This window comes from Arthroderma uncinatum (assembly GCF_011692745.1).
Source record: "Arthroderma uncinatum strain CBS 119779 chromosome Unknown scaffold3, whole genome shotgun sequence".
NCBI classification, from domain to species: Eukaryota; Fungi; Ascomycota; class Eurotiomycetes; order Onygenales; family Arthrodermataceae; genus Arthroderma; species Arthroderma uncinatum.
In genome coordinates, this window is record NW_022983865.1 from 3,691,500 (window position 1) to 3,711,195 (window position 19,696).

Sequence of the window (19,696 nt, forward strand, 5' to 3'; positions counted from 1 at the left end):
GTCGACTTACTTCCCCATGGGATGGATCTTTCTCTCTCTTTTCATCATTCTCGCCTCCGTTACCTGTCTACATAGCAGCTTCAGATTGATTCCTTTTACTGCAAATCATATACCAAAGAACTTGACAGTCGACAACCAGATTCATTCTAACATGTCTGCTCCCAGAGCCATCAGACAGGCCTTCTTGGCCGTTGAGAAATCAGAAGGTGTGGGCGCCCGCGTACGGCGATCAATTGGCACCCCGAAACTGCGAAATTTCAGTCCCTTCCTCATGCTTGACCATTTCACCGTTGGAAAGGAAGCTGGATTCCCAGACCACCCTCATCGCGGACAAGAAACCATCACCTACCTTCTCTCCGGCGGTGTCGATCACGAAGACTTCACCGGACACAAAGGAACCATCGGACCCGGTGATCTGCAATTCATGACTGCAGGCAGAGGCATAATGCATGCAGAAATGCCACATAACAACCCAGACGGCAGCCCCAACGTCGGCATACAGCTCTGGGTAGATCTGCCAAAGAAACTGAAGATGTGCGAGCCTAGATATCGCGACCTCCGCGCTACGGAAATTCCCATCGCCTCTATCGATAACGGCAGGGCGACCGTCAAGGTCATCTCGGGCAAATCGCACGGGATAGACTCCGTCAAGGATCTAGCTTACACACCCGTCTGGATCCTAGATATCACGCTTAAGCCAGGCGGCAGGATCACCCAGACATTGCCAATTGGATGGAACGCATTCGCCTATACGCTAGACGGCACGACCACCTTTGGAGGCCGCAAGGTCTCCAAATTCCATAACGTCGTCTTTGTACAAGAGGGCGACTCTATCCAGGCATCGAACCCCACTATGGACGAGGATTCTCACTTCTTGCTCATTGCCGGCCAACCTCTCGATCAAGACGTTGTCCAATACGGCCCATTCGTCTTGAGTTCGACTGAAGAAGTTTACCAGGCTCTCAGCGACTTCCAGACCAGCGCCAACGGGTTCGAAAGGGCAAGAGGATGGCAGAGCGAGATTGGGAAGAGAATGCTATAGAAAAAACACCTACTTTCGATCCTCCCTAACGACCAATACCTTCCGAATCATTTTACCACGGACATTTTAGACCGCATTGCATTCAACGTACTGGATTTCTCAGGTTACGGTGGTTGTCTGCCTTTTTACCGCACCGATGATTCACTAACGAGATACGACTTTTTGTAGCCTTCATACTTGCATGTTTCCTTTCTTATTTTCCATCTTGCATTTATATAGCTAGTTGTATTGTTACTATTTGTCAAATGATATGAGTTATCGAGTTTAACTTCTCTTTCCTCGCCACTGTTTACTTCATTTATGAAGTTGATGCCAAAGCTCCATGACGTTGAAGTAATGTGATGTCATAAGGCGTTACTGTTGAGTATTTATACCTACAATTTACTCTTTAGGACAAGATAATATATTCTAACATTCATTTACCATTGAAAATATCCACCTATCAATTAAGTGTCAAGAAACATGTCGCAGGAAGCATACGACGCAGAACGGGATCTCAACTCGTACCAAGCAAAGACCGGGAGAGGGAAGAATATCAGTGATACCAGTTAAGTCTTTCGCCGTCTTGTAACGATAAACAACCGCTTACATATGTAAATTCCTCAGCCCAGGATTCCGGCGTTGATGCAGGCGCAGAGAATAAATTCCCTGGGGCGGAGGTGAGAGTAGGACCCGGATCGACTGCCAGCGGGAGTGATAACCGTGTAATTCCCCCTGAGGAAGGCGGGCAATATGACGACCGAGGACAGTTAGTCTCCTACATCTTGTTGTCAATGGACCATGGATAGGGATGCTGATATGTGTTTCAAAATTAGTATAAGTAAAGCGAAAGACTTCCTGGGGAAGGAGGAGTAAGAATATGGTGTATAGCTGGGATATATTGAATGTTATGGTAGGATAATGCTCTGAGTATACTCATTAAAGAAAAACAGGATATATAGTTCATGATAGTACAATAATTGTGAGAATATCTGATAAATTGATGCTGTTCTGACTACTCACATAATCCAACGCGCTTTAAATAGTCGCGCGTTTAGGATGGATAACTATTTATAAACAGAGATACAACTTACCATTGCAGCACCTGAGGTATCTTGCTGGACAACTCTTTCAGTCGTCTGTTTAGGACTGCCACCGGCGAACTTGTGACATTGTCTTGTTCCTGAACATGGGAAGCTCATGGGTCCCGCGGATTCTACGGCCCGACTTTACATGGCCACGGCCAATGCGACATACGATATCCAAGACCACACCTCCAGTCCCTCATATACTAGGGAAAACTATCCGACGTGCCTGGGGTATTCTCCACAAAGCCCTATATCACTTTTCCGAATGGTATTGCTACTGGTTCGACATACCGTTCGATGTCAACATTGTGCAGCTGCCCTTTGGGTTGGTCGTAAAGTGGACAGATCGGACGAGCATAGAAGAAGTTGCAGCAATGCAGATGGCAGAAGCTGCTGGAATGCCTGTCCCCAAATTCCTTTGCTGCGGTGAAACTCCAGATGCACCGTTTAATAGGGTATTTTCAATCATGATGACGAGACTCCCTGGCGTAACACTTGAGAACTCGAGAGATCCTCTACAAGCCGAGAGCGAGGGCCCATGGCTTGAGGAGCTTAAGACGTGCGTGAGTGCTATGCGCCAATGGAGCCCTCCCGACAACATAGCTACAGGTTCGGTAATTGGGACTTCGATACGCAGCCCGCGAGTTCCGGATCATGTCATGGGCCTTTTGCGGACGAGGAGGAGCTGTACGAACATCTCTTTAGCCCGGCTTCAGCACACGGTTTTGCGTCGAATGAGGAGTACAAAGAGACGTTACTCTGTGCGAAGAAAATCCAGCAAGGGTCCCATCGAGTTACCTTCACTCATGGAGATTTCAAGGCCCATAACATCCTTGTTGACGATGACGGACATTTATCTGGGTTTCTTGACTGGGAATCTGCTGGCTGGTACCCTGAATAATGGGAGTTCACAACGGCAATGAGGTTCGGTCGAGATAGCTGGTGGTTTCAAGTCGCTTCCTGGATGGGAGGAGACCAGTACCTCGAAGAGCTATCTTCCGACCTCGCATTGAATCTATTGACAGTTGATTCGTATATAGCTTTATAGTTAGATCACCCCGGTGATGTCTCTATCTATCGTGATATTCAGCTGCGATATCGTAGTTGGTGGTTATAGTCATGGTTATATGTGGTTATAGATGTGGTTATAGTATGGATGGTTATGAGTTGGCTGGGGGAGCTAGGGATGACTAAGCTGGAAGCCAGCGTGTTGCGTTCATGGACAAGCTCCAGCGAGACGAGTTATCTATGCCGCAACAACAAGTTGGCTCCTTTCGCTTCTCACCCTTCTCTTCTTCTTTTGTTGGGCCATCATGGCCAGCGGTGCAATTGAACCGTTTTTGAAGGGCAGCACCGCCGAAAACACCCGTGGGTTGCTGCGCGTCGTCATCCTACTGCTCATCGCCGCGGCCGCCGTTGCCAGTAGATTGTTCAGTGTAATAAGTATGGACAACACCAGCGAGGATATCTGTTGATTCTATATGCATTGACAAGGATTATAATGGCTAACGGTTTGTTTCTGAATAGGATTTGAAAGTATTATCCACGAATGTACGGTTATCCTCCCTCATACCATATACGAATCATAATTCCACTATCAAGCCTCACTGAATCCAGCCGTTGGAATCGCCTGTAACTGACCATAATGCGCCAATATAGTCGATCCATGGTTTAATTTCCGAGCTACAAAATACCTCGTGGAGAATGGTTTCTATAAGTTCTGGGATTGGTTTGATGATCGTAAGCCCGCACTCCCCGCAAAGATGGCGCTTTCTCCCTACCAGATGCTTCCCATATCCCAAGAGCTGGCACCAGTATTGATACAATATTGATTAGGAACATGGCATCCCCTCGGACGTGTCACTGGTGGCACGCTTTACCCTGGACTGATGGTCACCAGTGGTGTCATCTATAAGCTCCTCCGACTTCTCTCTCTCCCCGTCGACATTCGAAACGTATGCGTTCTTCTTGCTCCCGCTTTCTCTGGCTTGACATCTTTGGCCATGTATCTCCTCACCACCGAAATGGCTCCTTCGCCATCCGCTGGTCTTCTAGCCGCCGCATTCATGGGGATTGCCCCAGGTTACATCTCACGATCGGTAGCTGGTAGTTACGATAACGAAGCAATTGCCATCTTCCTTATGGTCTTTACCTTCTACGCTTGGATCAAGGCTGTGAAGAATGGCTCGATTATGTGGGGTGCCGTGACAGCTTTGTTTTACGGCTACATGGTGTCAGCTTGGGGTGGGTATGTATTCATCACTAACCTGATTCCCCTCCACGTATTTGTCCTCATTTGCATGGGACGATATACTTCGCGCCTATATATTAGTTATACCACATGGTATGCTCTCGGTACTCTGGCCAGTATGCAGATTCCATTTGTTGGCTTTCTCCCTATTCGCAACAGTGACCACATGGCAGCTCTGGGTAAGCACGAGTAAACACTCCTCACTGAAACGACATTTACTTACATATGAATTAGGTATATTCGGTCTACTTCAAATCGTTGCGTTTGTGGAATTCCTCCGTGCCCAGGTTCCTGGCAAACAATTCCAAACCGTTCTCACCAGTCTTGTTCTCTTCGTTTTCGTGGTGTCCTTTACCGGACTCATTCTCCTTACCGTCTCAGGAGTTATTGCTCCATGGAGTGGTCGATTTTACTCGCTCTGGGACACCGGATATGCGAAGATCCATATACCCATTATTGCTTCCGTTTCGGAACATCAGCCTACCGCCTGGCCTGCTTTCTACTTCGACCTGAACATAATGATCTGGCTTTTCCCACCAGGTGTATACATGTGCTTCTACAAGCTAAGGGATGAGCATGTATTCGTCGTTATCTATGCCGTTCTTGCGAGCTACTTCGCCGGAGTCATGGTCCGATTGATGTTGACCCTTACTCCCGTGGTTTGCGTCGCCGCTGCATTGGCCTTGTCCCAGATCTTGGACATTTATCTACGCATAGAGTCCCCTGACCCAGCCATCCAAAACCAGCCCTCTGCGGATAAGCCAGCCCAGGGTGGCCTACGCATCGCCCGTAACAAGCTTGTGGGTATTTATTCCAACCTTTCCAAGGTAGTCGTGTCGGCAAGTGTTTTGGTTTACCTTTTGTTCTTTGTTGCCCATTGTACTTGGGTCACCTCCAACGCCTATTCATCTCCCTCCGTCGTCCTGGCTAGCAAACTTCCCGATGGTAGCCAATTTATCATCGATGATTACCGTGAAGCGTACTACTGGCTGCGACAGAACACCCCCAAAAACACCAAGATCATGGCATGGTGGGACTACGGCTACCAGATTGGTGGTATGGCTGACCGACCAACCTTGGTCGACAACAACACCTGGAATAATACACATATCGCCACTGTTGGTAAAGCAATGAGCTCTAGGGAGGAAGTCAGCTATCCTATCCTGAGACAACATGATGTGGACTACGTTCTTGTTGTATTTGGTGGTCTATTAGGGTATTCCGGAGACGACATCAACAAATTCCTGTGGATGGTTCGTATTGCTGAAGGCATTTGGCCTGATGAGGTCAAGGAACGGGATTTCTTCACTGCCCGCGGCGAGTATCGCGTGGACGACCAAGCAACCCCCACGATGCGCAACAGTTTAATGTAAGTTCACTTGAATATCAACAGAAACAACCGTCCCCATAACTAACACCGTTCGCCTCTAGGTACAAAATGTCTTATTATAACTTCGAGAGCCTGTTCCCTCCAGGGCAAGCTCAGGACCGTGTCCGCGGCGTTCGTGTCCCATCCCAGGGACCACAACTTAGTACGATTGAGGAGGCATTCACAAGTGAAAACTGGATTATAAGAATCTACAAGGTGAAGGATCTCGACAACCTAGGACGAGACCATGGTAGTGCCGTTGCATTTGAAAAGGGGCACAAGAAGAAGAACACTCCCAGCAAAAAGCGAGGAAGACCAGTGCTGCGAACAGAGTAATCAGCCATATCATGTTGGTAAAAAGCTATGTATCCAGGTTTAGGGCATTCCTTACCCTTTTTTCTACATGATTGTTTTATATAGAAATATCATTCTGAACATTTATTCCAAGTGCATCCATGGCTTTATCTTATCTCAAAAATGACGTTGTAGTTTGTTACGTAAGCTGTTATTTCGGGCCACCTTTCAGTGAGCGAAGATGAAGCCGAGAAACATCAAGTTAGCAACTCGAGATAGCTCTGGTAAGTTGGTATTGTTTCCAGTATATGGTCTATATGAGATTACTGACTTAGTCAATTGATTCTTTTGCGTAGATCTCATGCGCACCTACCGAGTCGCTATATAATCTGGCAAACATGACTTCTAGCTAGCACGAGACCTGCTTGAGCTACAACTGCCGATTCCTTCTTTTCTATAAGAGCATGAAGTTAAGTTGCTCTGGAATTGACAACAAATAAACAATTCAATTACTGCCCGCGTGGCTTTACTGCTCAATTCTCCAAGTATGCGGCACCACATACAGCTTTCACTCACTGCGCTATTAGCGGGCGCGAACGTTGCTCTTGCTGTTCATAAGCCTTTCAGCATACAAGATGATGTGCTGGCGACCCCTCAGGTACGTATGGAATTACATACTAGAAGAGCCGAAATGAAAGGATGTTGTGTTCTAATGATTGTCTTCTTTTCTAGTTTGAGGTATTATTTCCCGATGAATATATATTAGAATCGGATGCGCGACTACGGCTTTCAAAAGCTCAGTCACAACATGATACTGCCACCACCATACCCTCGCAACCATCAAAGGCGTCTAGTATCGTTTCTCAGGATGACCGGTCAGACCTGTCGCAACAAGTGCTTCAGGAAGAACCAGGGATGGGAGATAAGAGCTCCAACCCAAACGAAGATGATATAATGATGGACTCATATCATGAAATGGTTCTGGATGGCCAGAGATTCCTCTGCGGCATCCCCAACGTATCGCCTTCAAGCAAGGATAACACATCTACGCCAACTCCCAACCCGGACCAGGAAGCTGTGGAATTGATGAGGGCAACCAACAGAGGCCTTGAATTGCTTAGTGATCTAGAAGGGAAATGTCTCTACTACGCCGCTGGCTGGTGGTCATACTCGTTCTGCTATATGAACGAGGTACGGCAATTTCATGCTCGACTCCCAGGAAAAGGGGTCCCTGTTTATCCGCCTGCAGAAGATCCGGATTCTACAACCTATGTACTCGGGAGATTCCAAGGTAACAATGCAGATGACAGCCAGTCCACCGCCGCCTCTACAGAGGTGGCTGCCTTGCAGACGAAGGGAGACTCATGGTACTTGGTGCAGTACCTAGAACAAGGCACCAAATGCGACCTGACAAGGCGGCCTCGCAAGATTGAAGTGCAATTTCACTGTCATCCACAGTCTCCGGAGCACATTGCATGGATTAAAGAGGTTACCACGTGTTCTTATGTTATGGTAGTATATACTCCAAGGCTCTGCAACGATGTCGCATTCCAGCCACCGCGGGTGGAGAAGCCGAACAGTATAAAGTGCCGAGAGATAATATTACCGGAACATGTCCCCATTTGGGAGGCTGCCAAAGCGGCTAAGAAAGCCCAAGCGAAGCGGGAACGTGTCGAAGGCACGGAAGAACCTTTCGTTTTAGTCGGAGACATCGAAGTCGGAGCGATGAAGCTGGTAGGCAAGGACGGAAAACGCATTGAGAAAGACCAATTTGGATTTGGTGGAACAGAGAAGATAGTGCTTGTGGCAAAGAGCGAGGGGGGCAAGGTGAAGATTTTATCGAAGGAAATGCTCAAGAAACACAAAGTGAGTAACGAGAAGTTCGAGCAGGTGAAGAAGGAGATGGATATAGCTGCGGATGGCAGGGATTGGAGACTAGAGGAAGTCACTACGAGTAACGGCGAAGGGCTACGCGGCATTATCGATGAAGCGGACAATGATGACGAGGAGGAAGGAGATGAAGGGGAAGCAGAGAGCAAACCGGGCAAGGGTACCGCAAACAAAGACGAGAAACCCAAGCAGCAAAAGAAGAAGAAGAATAAGAGTAAGAAGCAGCAAAAGCCAGCAAAGGGGGAGACGCTGAAGAAACCACAGAGGCAAAAGACATCAGATGAGACCGTGCCTGAAGCCGGCAGCGATGAAACTTATAAAACGGGCAACAAGGAAGAAAAGGAGAAGAAGGAGAAGCTCGTCAAGGCTGACAAGGAGGAAACCAACAAGAAAGACGAGAAAGACGAGAAAGATGAATTGTAGAAGTATCAAATCGAGTATATCAAATGCTCTTTTTCTATAAGTCTTAGGTAATCTTCTGTATTGACCCTGTAATATACCGCTACACGCCCACTTTTAGCCCTTATGTCCATGTAACGTACATACCACCCCCGTCGTCCTGAGTATTCGCCCAGCTTGGAAGTTCGAACATCGTCGTCCATCTGCTATCTCAACGTCTCCTGCAACCTGCGACGCTGCACCAGCATCAATCACAGAACAGACTCGCCGCCAGAGTGCTGTGTTTCTGTCTCCCCCGAGCCCTTCGTCCACGCCTGTTGGCATTGCCCGGGAAAGCCAGCTACCGACTCTCCCGCACCCGAAGCCCCCCTCACCAGCCGTTACTCTCTGGAGTATGCAGTGACGGCCTGCTTCCCTCCCCTGTCTACGACTTCGGGCACAAACTTCTCTATTGTTTGCTCCCTTATGGTCTCTGGGAATTGGCCTAGGGAACCGCCGTCTATCTAACCCGACTCGACCTTTTTTTCCTGCGTGGAGGATCGGTTATTACATCGCCCTTGGGTGTATTACGTATTGCCCAGGCCAGCATCTAAGGTGCTGCATATACCTATTCACCCCGCTCGAAGACTACTGGACGCGCTCTTGGAGGAGAGGATATTGAGACTGCCGGTATAGTTGAAGGAGGTGGTCAAGATGGGCTTTGCGGGCGTCTACACTGCCGTGTATGACTACACACCTCAAGGGGAAAATGAGTTAGCGTTTGCCGAAGGTGACCTGTTATACATACTGGATAAATCGTCAGATGACGGCTGGTGGAAAGCAAAGAAGAAAACCACTGAGTTTGACTCCGAGGAGCCTGTGGGATTAATTCCCAATAATTACGTGGAGGAGGTAAGCCGTCAATCTGTCCTTATTGCGGTTGTTCCTTTTGGATAAAATTGTTCATGTTTTGCTAACTGTGGTGTACGTTCACAGGCACAACCAATTCAGCAAGCGAAATCCATCTACGATTATACGCGACAAACGGACGAGGAGGTTTCGTTTGCTGACGATGTCGATATCTTGATCTTTGACACCTCCGACCCTGACTGGACCCTCGTGCAGGTAAATTCCGAGTTCGGGTTTGCCCCAGCAAATTATATTCAGGTTGTAGGCGACGTTGAGACCCCCGAGGCCGCACCTGCGCCCCCTCCCGCGGTAGAGAGCCACCACGAAGCCGAAGTCGTCGAACCCGAGCCAGAGCCGGAACGCGAAGTACCTCCTACTCCCCAAACTACCGCCAAATCTCCTCCCGGGCCTGCTACTGCTCTTGCCGGAATTCTACAGAGTCAACAACCACCAGCTCCATCGACCCAGTCTAGGCCGATCCCAGCCCTGCCTGCTCGGGAATCCCCAACCGTTACGCAAACGTTGACGCCGCCTAACTATGACCATGAGGAAGAAGCTCCTCCTCCCAGCCTCCCACGCCGTCCGCTATCAGAGCAGGAAGATCCACGAGAAAGTCTACCTTCTCTAAGAGACCATCGACCCCCTCCCTCTCCCTCCCCGAGAGGCCACCTACCTTCCCCAGACGATTTTTCCAGAGGGCCAACTCGCGTCCGTTCTCCCCATGACTCCTTCAAGGGAGAGTCAGGTGGCGTCCAGCCCTCCCCTCCATATAGCAGATTGGCCTTGCGAGATGAGGCCTATCCCCGACATTCAGCGACGTCACCGTCTGGATACCATTTATATAACATTAGTGAAATGATTTCGATTATGGGGAAGAGGAAGAAGATGCCAACAACACTCGGAATCAATGTTGCGACAGGAACTATATTTATATCCCCAGAGAAGTCAGAGGATGGCCCTCACCAAGAATGGACGGCGGACAGGTTAAAACATTATTCCATTGAGGGGAAGCATGTGTTCGTTGATCTTGTACGGCCCAGTAAGAATGTCGATTTCCATGCCGGAGCCAAGGATACGGCGCAAGAGATAGTGGCTGCGCTTGGGGAAATCTCTGGTGGATACAGAGCCGAAGGGTTGAGAGAGGTTATTGCAGCCGGCACAAGTGGTGCCAAGAAGAAAGGCATAATTCTATACGACTTCATGGCTCAGGGAGATGATGAGGTCACTGTGGGAGTTGACGATGAAGTTATCATTCTCGATGATTCGAGATCCGAGGAGTGGTGGATGGTCCGGCGACTGAAGAACGGAAGAGAGGGCGTCGTCCCCAGCAGTTACATCGAAATTACTGGGGTGGTGGACTCTAGCACTTCAGGCGTAAATGCCGGCTTATCATCTGTTGAACAGAACAGACTTGAGGAGGCACGTCTAGCAAAACAGGCATCACGCTCAAGGAGACGGGACTCAGAAGGAACGGGGGTCATAGAGGTAGGCCCAGGCGTGAAATTACCGCATAGAAGCAGTAGTTTACTTGGAAGAAATGATGGTAACAATCGTTCACAGCGTCCAAAGCGTGAGAGTAAATCGCTAAAGCCAAGTAAGTTTAGTACGTCCCCTCATACTCTATACACAGTGACTAATTTTATACAGAACCGAATTCATTAAAAACGAGAAAATGGACCGACAGATCGGGTACCTTCACCGTTGTTGCCGAGTTCATCGGTCTAGCAGACGGCAAAATGCACCTTCACAAGCAAAACGGCGTGAAAATTGCAGTTCCCGTATCCAAGATGTCTATTGAGGATCTAGAATATGTCGAAAAGGTTACTGGTGAGTCTCTTGACGAAGATAAGCCTCTCTCTGATATTCGTCGCCGCAGCCAAATGGTGGGCGACCGAAAGGTAGTCGGGGCTTCTATAAAAAAGGAACCCGATTACGACTGGTTCGATTTCTTCTTAAGAGCTGGAGTTGGACCTCATCAGTGCGAACGTTACGCCAGCAATTTTGCCAAGGATTCTATGGATGAATCTGTTCTTCCAGATATCACGCCTGATGTGCTCCGCACACTAGGGTTGAAGGAAGGCGATATATTACGGGTGACTAAATATATTGATGAGAAATACAAGCGGAAGGCAAAGGGGGCTCGAAATGTCACTTTTGCAGATGGCGATGAAGAGCCTGCCAGTGGTGGCTTGTTTTCTGGCCCTGGTGGTGCCTTACGGAATAATACACGAAAGGGACGCCCTGCCCCAGCACTTCAGACCGCCGACGTTGTTGATCCAAAAGCATTTGAGCTCAAGGATAAGTCGGAGTCTGCTGAAGGCAAGGCTTCATCGCCAGGAAAGGAGAAGAGTGGCCCCGCAGGATTTGAGGATAACGCATGGGAAGTCAAGACCCCAAGCAAGCCAGCAGCTTCAAGCGCACCATCTTCTACGTCCACTGCTGCTCCAAGCCAGCCAGCGTTAACAGGTGCCATGGCCGACCTCTCTTTGCTTCAAACGCCCCTGGAACCCACGAAAACTGGCCCAGCCCCAGCGCCTAAGCCAGCCGAGCCCATCCTCTCTCAGCCACCAGCTCCTCAGACCCAGCAAGTAGCACAACCGCAACAACCGGGCGCGAACCCGCAGTTCTTCTCACAGCTTGGGCAGCCTCAGATGCAGACTCTCGCTCCACAAATGACAGGATATGTACAACAGCAGATGCCGCAATTGCAGCCTCAGCCTCCTACTACAGCAATGACCCAAGGATTCCTCACCCCTCCTCCACCACCTCGGCCACTCTCTGCTCCTAATAACCCTCCAGGGCCGAACGGCTTTGGAACACAACCTTTACAGCCACAGCTCACCGGTATCCCGTCAACAGCGCCACATATCGCACCACCAGGGCATAGTTTGGCGGAACTCAACCAGCAACGGTTCCAACAGCAGCAGCAACAGCTTGTACCACAGCCAACCGGGTTCCCTTCCCAGATTCCCGGAATGGGAAATCAATTTACCCCCCAGATGCCGCAACAGCAGTCCTTCTTAAATCCTTCCCAGCAATTCATGAGTGGCCAACAGCAGCAATTCCCGGCTTTGGCTCCCCAACCCACAGGCTACTCTCCATTCGGTCAGCAACAGCAACCGCCTATGCCAACCGGGTCTATCAACTCCGTCCTCCCTACTCCTTTACAACCTCAACGTACAGGCGCCAATGGCTTTGGAATCAACCCAAGTTTCACACCATCACCCCCACCAATTCCCCAACAGCCAACTGCTGCACCATTGCTACCTCAGAAAACTGGCCCAGCTCCTCCAGTACGTTTTGGTGTCCACAAAGATACAGCGAAGAAACTTATGCCCCAACCAACCGGAAAAGCAAATCTTTCTCAAGCAAGTAAGTTAATCCAAACTCCGGTGATATCTTATATATTTAAATTATTACCCTTAACTAACCATTACTTAGCGCCATCCAATCCATTTGGATTTTAATCTACTTACGAATGACTCCACAAAGAATAACGATATAATTGCTCATCCTTATCTCTCATACGCCTCCACCCCCTAATAAAGATCATCCTCTCCGGTTTAGCAATAGCCCATTCTTATAATTTTCGCTTACAAAACGAGAGTTGTTCATATGCACGTTGGATCCATATCGACGCTTAAATTCATTACTTTTCATTTGTCTCCGAGCCTTTTTTTTCTCCATTCCATTGGGAATTTTCCATACCCGCCAGTGAATTGACCTTTCTTGTGTCGATAGTTTGCTTAGGTTTGATCTTTTTCTTCCTGTCTCTTGGCCTTTTGCGCATGGTATGACCCAGCGTAATCATACCAGCTAGGATAATCACGTATAGACAGCATTTCTCCATACCAACTTTTCTTTTGTTTATTCTTGAACGATAATTGCTTGACGGGCCACTTCTTACATATCCTTCCTACATCCACCTGCCCTTTCGATTTTATCAGTTGTACTTTTCAAATCTATTACCCTGCCGATTTATCTTGGAGTATTTTTTTATCCTTCGTTTCCATTATTAACATCTGTATTCATTTCTCCTCTGTCCGTCCCCATGGACTTCCTCTGGGAAATCCTACAACTAAGAGCTCCTCAAGTAGTCCACTATATACACTCCTCCCTTCTCCATGAGCCCGCGCCCTTTTTCTTAACATCATGCCTTGAATACCCAGTAGCATCGTTGTTTAAGATTTCATCGTTACTCCTTCCATTCCCGTCCATATAACAATAGTTTGCCTGGCTGTATCAAGACGTTTGTTGTACAGTGGGTTGAAACATAATCTCATTGATATTAAGGGGCATATAAAGTCATAAAAGCATAGAAATTATCTGGCCAAGCCATAAAACACCAACAAAAAGGCACCCCAATAAGAAACACTCCTAAACGACCTGGCCAATGAAACTGTGAAAAGAAAAGATCGAGAAGTTGTAAATAGAATAGTAGGAGAAAACAAAGAGGACAGAACATGACCGATTTACATCAGTTGGAAGACAAGGCCCGAAGCCAGTTCTCCCGTCTTGTTGAGAAGGTCACGGAAAGTGGCCGGTGTATCGCCTAGCTCTACATGGTGGCCTTCAGGTCGGTAAGTCGCCAGCTGTCTCACTTTGCATGCAACATAATGAGTGGTAAGCTTGCGAAGTCGATTCTCCCTTTCAATTGGCATCTCTAGGCTTGGATCGAGGGAAGGGAATCTTGGATCAGTGCGTTTGGTGTTCTTAAACGTATAGTGCAGCAATTCTAGTACGAATGGGACGGTGCTGTTGTCCCCATGACCGGATGCATTCGTAGTTCGTAGAGGGAATGAGACTAAGTCCCGATGAAGCTTTGTTAGGGCGAGCTGAGCAAGGGTTGGAACGAGGTAACGAGACGCGAAGACGTATATCTTTGCATGGTATAGAATATAGGGAGCCTCAACGCGAGACGCTTTATCGTCCATTGTTGGTGGAAAGCTTGATGGGCTAGGTCGGCGTTCATACTGTGGATACTGAATGGCGGTGAATTCGTCCCAAAGCGTGGTACCAGCAGGCCGGGCTGATGGAAGAGGGAAAAAGGGATCTCCTTTTACTGAGCCTTCAGATTTTGGCGCCTCGACCAAAGCAGCGTCCTGAGGAGGTTTGAAGTCAAACCAATCACCGGCGTTTGCATTCTCTTCCAAATGCTCGACTGGCCTTTCCTCGGGTTGTAGTGGTGCCTCTGGTACGACCATCTCAGTGTGTATTTCTTCGACGGCCGCAGGTTTGCTTTCATCCTTGCTTTCAGCTGGTGGGGGAGTTTTGGGAGGAGTTAGTGTGCTCGCAGCAGGACGCTCCTCAACTGCCTTTTTCTTCCCCTTTTTATCTTTCTTGCCCTTTTTGCCCTTCTTCCCTGAATCCGTAGCACCCTTCAACTCGACCTCTTCTGCTTCTTGCGGCAGAAGCAGAGGATCCTCCTTCACAACTACAGGTTGTACGGGCTCTTCCTTGGGAAGATCGTCTTCATCATCCCAGACGGCACAGGAATCCTCTGGTCGTGGCCCTCTTGGTGAAGACGGAGGCGAGGGCGCTGGAGGCGGGATGTGAGCAAGCGCCATTGGAGAGCTGGGTTCTCCATATACCGAGCCATCTGCTTGCTCAGGCCTAGTCGCGCGACTAGGAACCGTGTAATCCCCTGTATACGCAAACTCACAGAAACCGGTAAAGGTCTCAACGTCTTCCTCCTCCAAAACTGCGATGCGATGTCTGGATTCGCGAGTATGGCCATTGTTCATCAAACCATCGAGCCGTGGAGAGACATGTTTCGCGAGGCCAGATTGGATTGTGAGTTTCGAGTGGCCAGGTCCAATGAGGAATGTAAACTGTGGAGAGTTGATGATACTGTTTTTCCAAAAGAAGGCCAGGGCTGGTCAGCGGATTGTTCCATTTCGTGATCTCTTCCAGTATACAGCGTATAGAGGCAGAGTATATTCTTCAGTGACGGTATGAAATGTTGCCGTTAATGCAGTTTCCGATGGCGCCACATAGATTGCTATGGATGGGCTTCACCGTCCACTGTAATTAAAGCGTACCTTCTGTAATCCGGGCCCGGAACTGAGGCCATTCGCGCAGATGGCTATAGAGAGCGCAAAACTCTCTAGCTCAATAATCAAAATCCAAACTGAGGAAATCACTTGTCAGGGTATTATCGCACAATAAAAAAAATTCGGCGCGAAAAAATATCAGACGATAAATCCTGCGAAAAGAAAAGAAATCATGCAGCAGCGGCTCCCCCTTCTTATATGCAAGCACAAAGTTCGAGTCATAGCCCGGGCCGGCGCGGTTTTGAATACCGCAAGGTAAGAAGCATGTAGTACAGCGTGCTGACGTTACTTTGCACCTGCATGAATGGTTTCCTGCCGCCTAGCCTACGTGTAACTATTACACGGGGGTTAGCGATGCAGAGATCCCATCTCGAACCTGGCCCTTCGCTGCAGATGCGAGGTTTAGGCCGGCAGGGCCTCCCGCAAAATCCACAGTAATGCGAACCTGGCCCCCTTCTTGCAGCAAAAAGGACATGCAAGGCCGGCGATGGACAGAGTTGCGGTGTCAATCCACTAGCAGATGAGTGCCCAATGGCCGCGCTATTGCTGCAGCCATACCTTGCCGTATCTTGGCCAACCCGAGGGTATGAAGGTCTGAAACGCTGGCGGGCGAGAAGTTGAGCCAACACTAAACGATGCGTTAGCTAAAGTCCTTCTTTTGATGGTCATGTTGGATAACTGGGGGAGAAAGGGGGAGAATTGGGTATAGATACTGGAGGGTTGACGAGCGTGTATATCGTTGGCAGATGAGTTGGAGGGCCAGAACAGCTTGAAACCATAATCACGCCGGGAATCGTCGCCTGTTTCACTGGTTTTATTGACTTTGCCGTACTTTGTTCCTTGCAAGCTGTTGTCGCGTCGAAGTTGGCGAGAGGTGAAGTTGTTAAGTTATATCCACAACTCCAGGCGTTGATGAACTGCCGCCCATAACGTCATACTCATGATATTGATAGAACGCACAGGAGGAAGAGAACTCGGGATTTGACGTTTGTATGGAGTACATATTTCTAATCTATGCATACATCCTAGCCAAAATACATATTTACAAATTTTCTTACACATACATATACCGTATACCGTTCAAGGTGCGCGTATAGCCCATCAGTGCTCGAGCCTGATACTCTTATTGCCTGGCTCCCATTCCCTCAAACCATCTCGAATCGTGTACCAGAATTTTAGCTTTGAGCACAGCTTCGTAGCACTGTCTATATCGCCGGTCTCAAACGCATCTCCCATTTCACTGACTGTCTGCGCAATCCTCTCCTCGTTTTCCATCTTCAGTTCAGAGATGACACTCTCATCTTCCGCCTCCTCAACCGCCTCCTGTACATCCATCACCTGCATAAGCGTTTCCGGGCTTTGCGGGTGTTTATTTGCGCCGTCTTCAGCCGTAACGTCAATATCGTATTGGGATGCAAGCAGGTATTGAGCGCGGGATAGTGGATCGCCCAACGCACGGTAGGCTTCATTGATTCTGGACGAAAGAGCTTCTGCCCTTTGTTTGGATGGGCCTTCGGGGTATTTGTCGGGATGCGCGAGGCCTTGGAGGGAAAGGAACTCGCGTCGAAGGTCTCGTAAGGAAATGTCAAATGGACCCGTTGGCGGAGGTCCTTTGGGTAGAGTCTTGGGGAATATGGTATAGTGAGTTGTGATGTCGGGGGCTTTCCTCGTAGAGAACGGTGACAGATGCTCTGACGGGGAGATCGTCGATTGTGGTGCCGCCTCAGGTGATTGAGGCGAGGTACTTGGAAGCGAGTTTCGGAATGGAAGGGAGCTCGAGGTGCCAAATTGGCGAGATGACGCGTATGGAGTCCGTTCATATGATCGACTCTGGCAGAAAAGACATGGCTTCCCGCTGTTTTGCGCGGTTCGTTTGATGATTTGATTGAAGGCTGCTGGTCGCTGGGAGGAAGATTGCCCGATATGCCGGGAGGCGGCGGCAGCAGAGGGGATAGACTTGCGCATGGTTTATCAAAGGCCAATGTCTGTATATTAAAGAGCGTATCCGATATCAGGCTTCCCACCTAACGTCTTGTCTGTATTCGTGGATGGTTGTGTTTTTTTCCCTGCGTCTTTGGGGATTTTGAACTTGTTTATCAGATGGAGAAATTTGGGAATCTGGCATCTGATAAGATAAGATAGATTTGTCATCATATTAGTTATGTTACGTAACCACGGTATCAAAAAGGGAAAGTTGAACCTCCGTTGACAAAACAACCAACTCTTGCAAGATATTTGATGATACTCACCCAGTACGCAGGGAAGGTCTGAGTCTATAGGCTATTCTGCTACCTATAGGCACTATACTACGGAGTTCTCCCGAGGCAGATTCTAACTGGGGAGATATAATAGTGCACCAGCGTGAAAGTGAACTGAGCTTCGAGATGCAGAATGGGAAAACACTTCCTTTCGGGTCGATGTCTTCCCAGAGCCCTTTATATAATATTAACGTCGGATAGATAACCAATTTCAGACTGTGCAGCTACATACTCACAAATTCACAAGGTCCTATAGCGGGACATGAAGAATCTAGGCTGCCAGGTTTCTGTGCATCCCGCAACCCAAGGCTCCGCCTTCGTCATGAAGTTTTTAATTTCCGAGGATGACCATATAAATATGGCTATCATCACTTCCGGCTTTGCCCTCATCCGCGCCAACCGCCATGTTGCACAGCATTTTGTGTCACAGCTTCTGCAAGGGGTCAACGGTGGCTTCTAGCTCTACGGACTTTGCTCTTCTCAGATGTTAGAGCATCTACTCCAACCCTTTCCCAAGAATGGATTCGCTATCCAAGAATATATTCATGCAGTACTCGCTTTTCTCATGGTACCAGCGCATTAGGATGGGCTGTTTCTCAGCGAAGACGAGCTTGGCCTCGCAAAATAGGGTAGAGACAGCTATATGGCATGGCAGGTCGAACATACCGTTTCGGAGACGGCTGGCTGTGTAGCTGGGAGTCATAACAATATATTTCTACCAATATATTCAGTTTCTATGTACCCGATCTATACCAGCTCATTTATTATCCCGATCAGATGGACTTATAATGAAATGCGTTAATATAGAATAGAGGCTCACCAAACACTTGCAGAGAGTGTTGCAGCACCCAGTGCCTCACTCTAGCATTGCCACTGCCTACAAAGGCGCCTGATCCTGGGTATTATTAGCCAGCTTTGGATGATTTTGGCTATTATTGGAGGTGGGCTGAATTCAAGCCTATTAACAGGTCTATACGAAGGTGCATACGGAGTACCTGCGTATTATTTAGTATGCACCACGTAAAATCAAAAGGAACGGGCTGACGATAGTGGCGTACTCAAAACTTAGATACAGACTATTAATCAGATCTACGTAGGAGTGCATGCCAATACCATGAGGAAGCGTAGAGATAAACACCTTTTATTCCATCCCCTTCTTTCGCCAGCTAAATCTAACAGAAAGTTGCGTCAATCAGTATAAATATCAAGGCAGTATCCTAATCTATTTTTAACCCCTAGCCTATGCTGATGTAATGCGAGCGTGGAAGCGGGAAATCCAACCTCACTCCAAAGTCGATGACCACCACACATGTCGCCTAGTTACAGCCGGCTTACAGGGCGCAAACTCCTCTCTTCGTGTTATAACCTTGTCTAGGGGGTTGCGGCCATCTGTCAACATCATGCAGTGCGGCGCAGCGCCAAAGAGCTCGGCAAAACCACCAACTGCCGATGACTTCGCTGACAGGGACTTCTCACTGAGTAGTCCTGTATGTGGTGCCCCGGATCACTGGTACTCAGGAGGACCGGACTCCGAGAAAGCCGAGAAAGGGTGGTACTTCCTCTACGGAAAGCTGATGGACCTGTCAAAGCTTGCCGAGTACTTGGATATCGAACGGCCACGCGAGTTGAAGGCGCAGGCAGCGTCGGTTGATGGGTATAAACTGGTGGAATACGGCTCGTCCCTAGAGTTAATCCATGAAAACGATGGATCAACTGCCCGCGGAATGGCAGTTTGGATTGAATCTAGCATTCAAGCTCGAAACCTACAGAGCTATGCCACAGACGCTTTCACGCTTCGGTCTTGCACTATCATTCTCGACGAACACGATGAGAGAACAACGGTATCCGTACCTGGCCACACGTTCGTCCCTGAGGGTAAGCAGGATGGGCCAAGGCTCAAGCCACCTGTTTCAACATGAACTTTTTCCATATTGCAGATATCATCTTGGGTTACGGAGTACTAATCTTGAAACACTTTGTATTACGCCTGGCCGTGGCCATTGTTTTATATATTTCCTCCGTGACGTAAGCGTTTTTTTCTTGCACGATTTCAAGGAGACTGTTTATTTTATTGGTCGACATTCTTTATTATGAGATTGGTGGATATCAGCCTGCATTACACCAACATTTTATCAAGAACTACGAAGATATTGCTATTGGTTTGCAAAGACGTTACGTTGGCTGC

General features: G+C 48.5%; 8 protein-coding genes across 8 annotated transcripts; 6 read left to right on the forward strand and 2 right to left on the reverse strand.

Moving 5' to 3' along the window:
- Positions 1-151: 151 nt before the first annotated feature.
- Positions 152-1,042, forward strand: GIQ15_04876 (pirin protein; the record flags this gene model as incomplete). The annotated part of the gene is made up of 1 exon (XM_033552293.1): positions 152-1,042. The coding sequence occupies one exon, from the start codon at positions 152-154 to the stop codon at positions 1,040-1,042; it is 891 nt and encodes a 296-aa protein (XP_033406023.1).
- Positions 1,043-2,210: 1,168 nt separating this feature from the next.
- GIQ15_04877 (uncharacterized protein) lies at positions 2,211-3,010 on the forward strand (the record flags this gene model as incomplete). Its single annotated transcript, XM_033552294.1, has 2 exons — positions 2,211-2,668; positions 2,719-3,010. 2 exons carry the CDS (start codon positions 2,211-2,213, stop codon positions 3,008-3,010), a joined length of 750 nt encoding a protein of 249 aa, XP_033406024.1.
- Positions 3,011-3,422: 412 nt separating this feature from the next.
- GIQ15_04878 (oligosaccharyl transferase stt3 subunit) lies at positions 3,423-6,065 on the forward strand (the record flags this gene model as incomplete). The annotated part of the gene is made up of 6 exons (XM_033552295.1): positions 3,423-3,531; positions 3,769-3,849; positions 3,946-4,357; positions 4,442-4,539; positions 4,595-5,729; positions 5,792-6,065. The coding sequence occupies 6 exons, from the start codon at positions 3,423-3,425 to the stop codon at positions 6,063-6,065; spliced, it is 2,109 nt and encodes a 702-aa protein (XP_033406025.1).
- A 505-nt stretch (positions 6,066-6,570) lies between these two features.
- Positions 6,571-8,336, forward strand: GIQ15_04879 (OS-9; the record flags this gene model as incomplete). Its single annotated transcript, XM_033552296.1, has 2 exons — positions 6,571-6,681; positions 6,756-8,336. The coding sequence occupies 2 exons, from the start codon at positions 6,571-6,573 to the stop codon at positions 8,334-8,336; spliced, it is 1,692 nt and encodes a 563-aa protein (XP_033406026.1).
- A 669-nt stretch (positions 8,337-9,005) lies between these two features.
- Positions 9,006-12,667, forward strand: GIQ15_04880 (cytoskeleton assembly control protein Sla1; the record flags this gene model as incomplete). The annotated part of the gene is made up of 5 exons (XM_033552297.1): positions 9,006-9,203; positions 9,288-10,685; positions 10,761-10,794; positions 10,848-12,572; positions 12,642-12,667. The coding sequence occupies 5 exons, from the start codon at positions 9,006-9,008 to the stop codon at positions 12,665-12,667; spliced, it is 3,381 nt and encodes a 1,126-aa protein (XP_033406027.1).
- A 1,005-nt stretch (positions 12,668-13,672) lies between these two features.
- Positions 13,673-15,273, reverse strand: GIQ15_04881 (uncharacterized protein; the record flags this gene model as incomplete). Its single annotated transcript, XM_033552298.1, has 2 exons — positions 13,673-15,050; positions 15,242-15,273. The coding sequence occupies 2 exons, from the start codon at positions 15,271-15,273 to the stop codon at positions 13,673-13,675; spliced, it is 1,410 nt and encodes a 469-aa protein (XP_033406028.1).
- Positions 15,274-16,354: 1,081 nt separating this feature from the next.
- On the reverse strand, positions 16,355-17,218 carry GIQ15_04882 (Fe-S protein assembly co-chaperone HscB; the record flags this gene model as incomplete). Its single annotated transcript, XM_033552299.1, has 1 exon — positions 16,355-17,218. The coding sequence occupies one exon, from the start codon at positions 17,216-17,218 to the stop codon at positions 16,355-16,357; it is 864 nt and encodes a 287-aa protein (XP_033406029.1).
- Positions 17,219-18,764: 1,546 nt separating this feature from the next.
- On the forward strand, positions 18,765-19,430 carry GIQ15_04883 (uncharacterized protein; the record flags this gene model as incomplete). The annotated part of the gene is made up of 1 exon (XM_033552300.1): positions 18,765-19,430. The coding sequence occupies one exon, from the start codon at positions 18,765-18,767 to the stop codon at positions 19,428-19,430; it is 666 nt and encodes a 221-aa protein (XP_033406030.1).
- Positions 19,431-19,696: the final 266 nt, after the last annotated feature.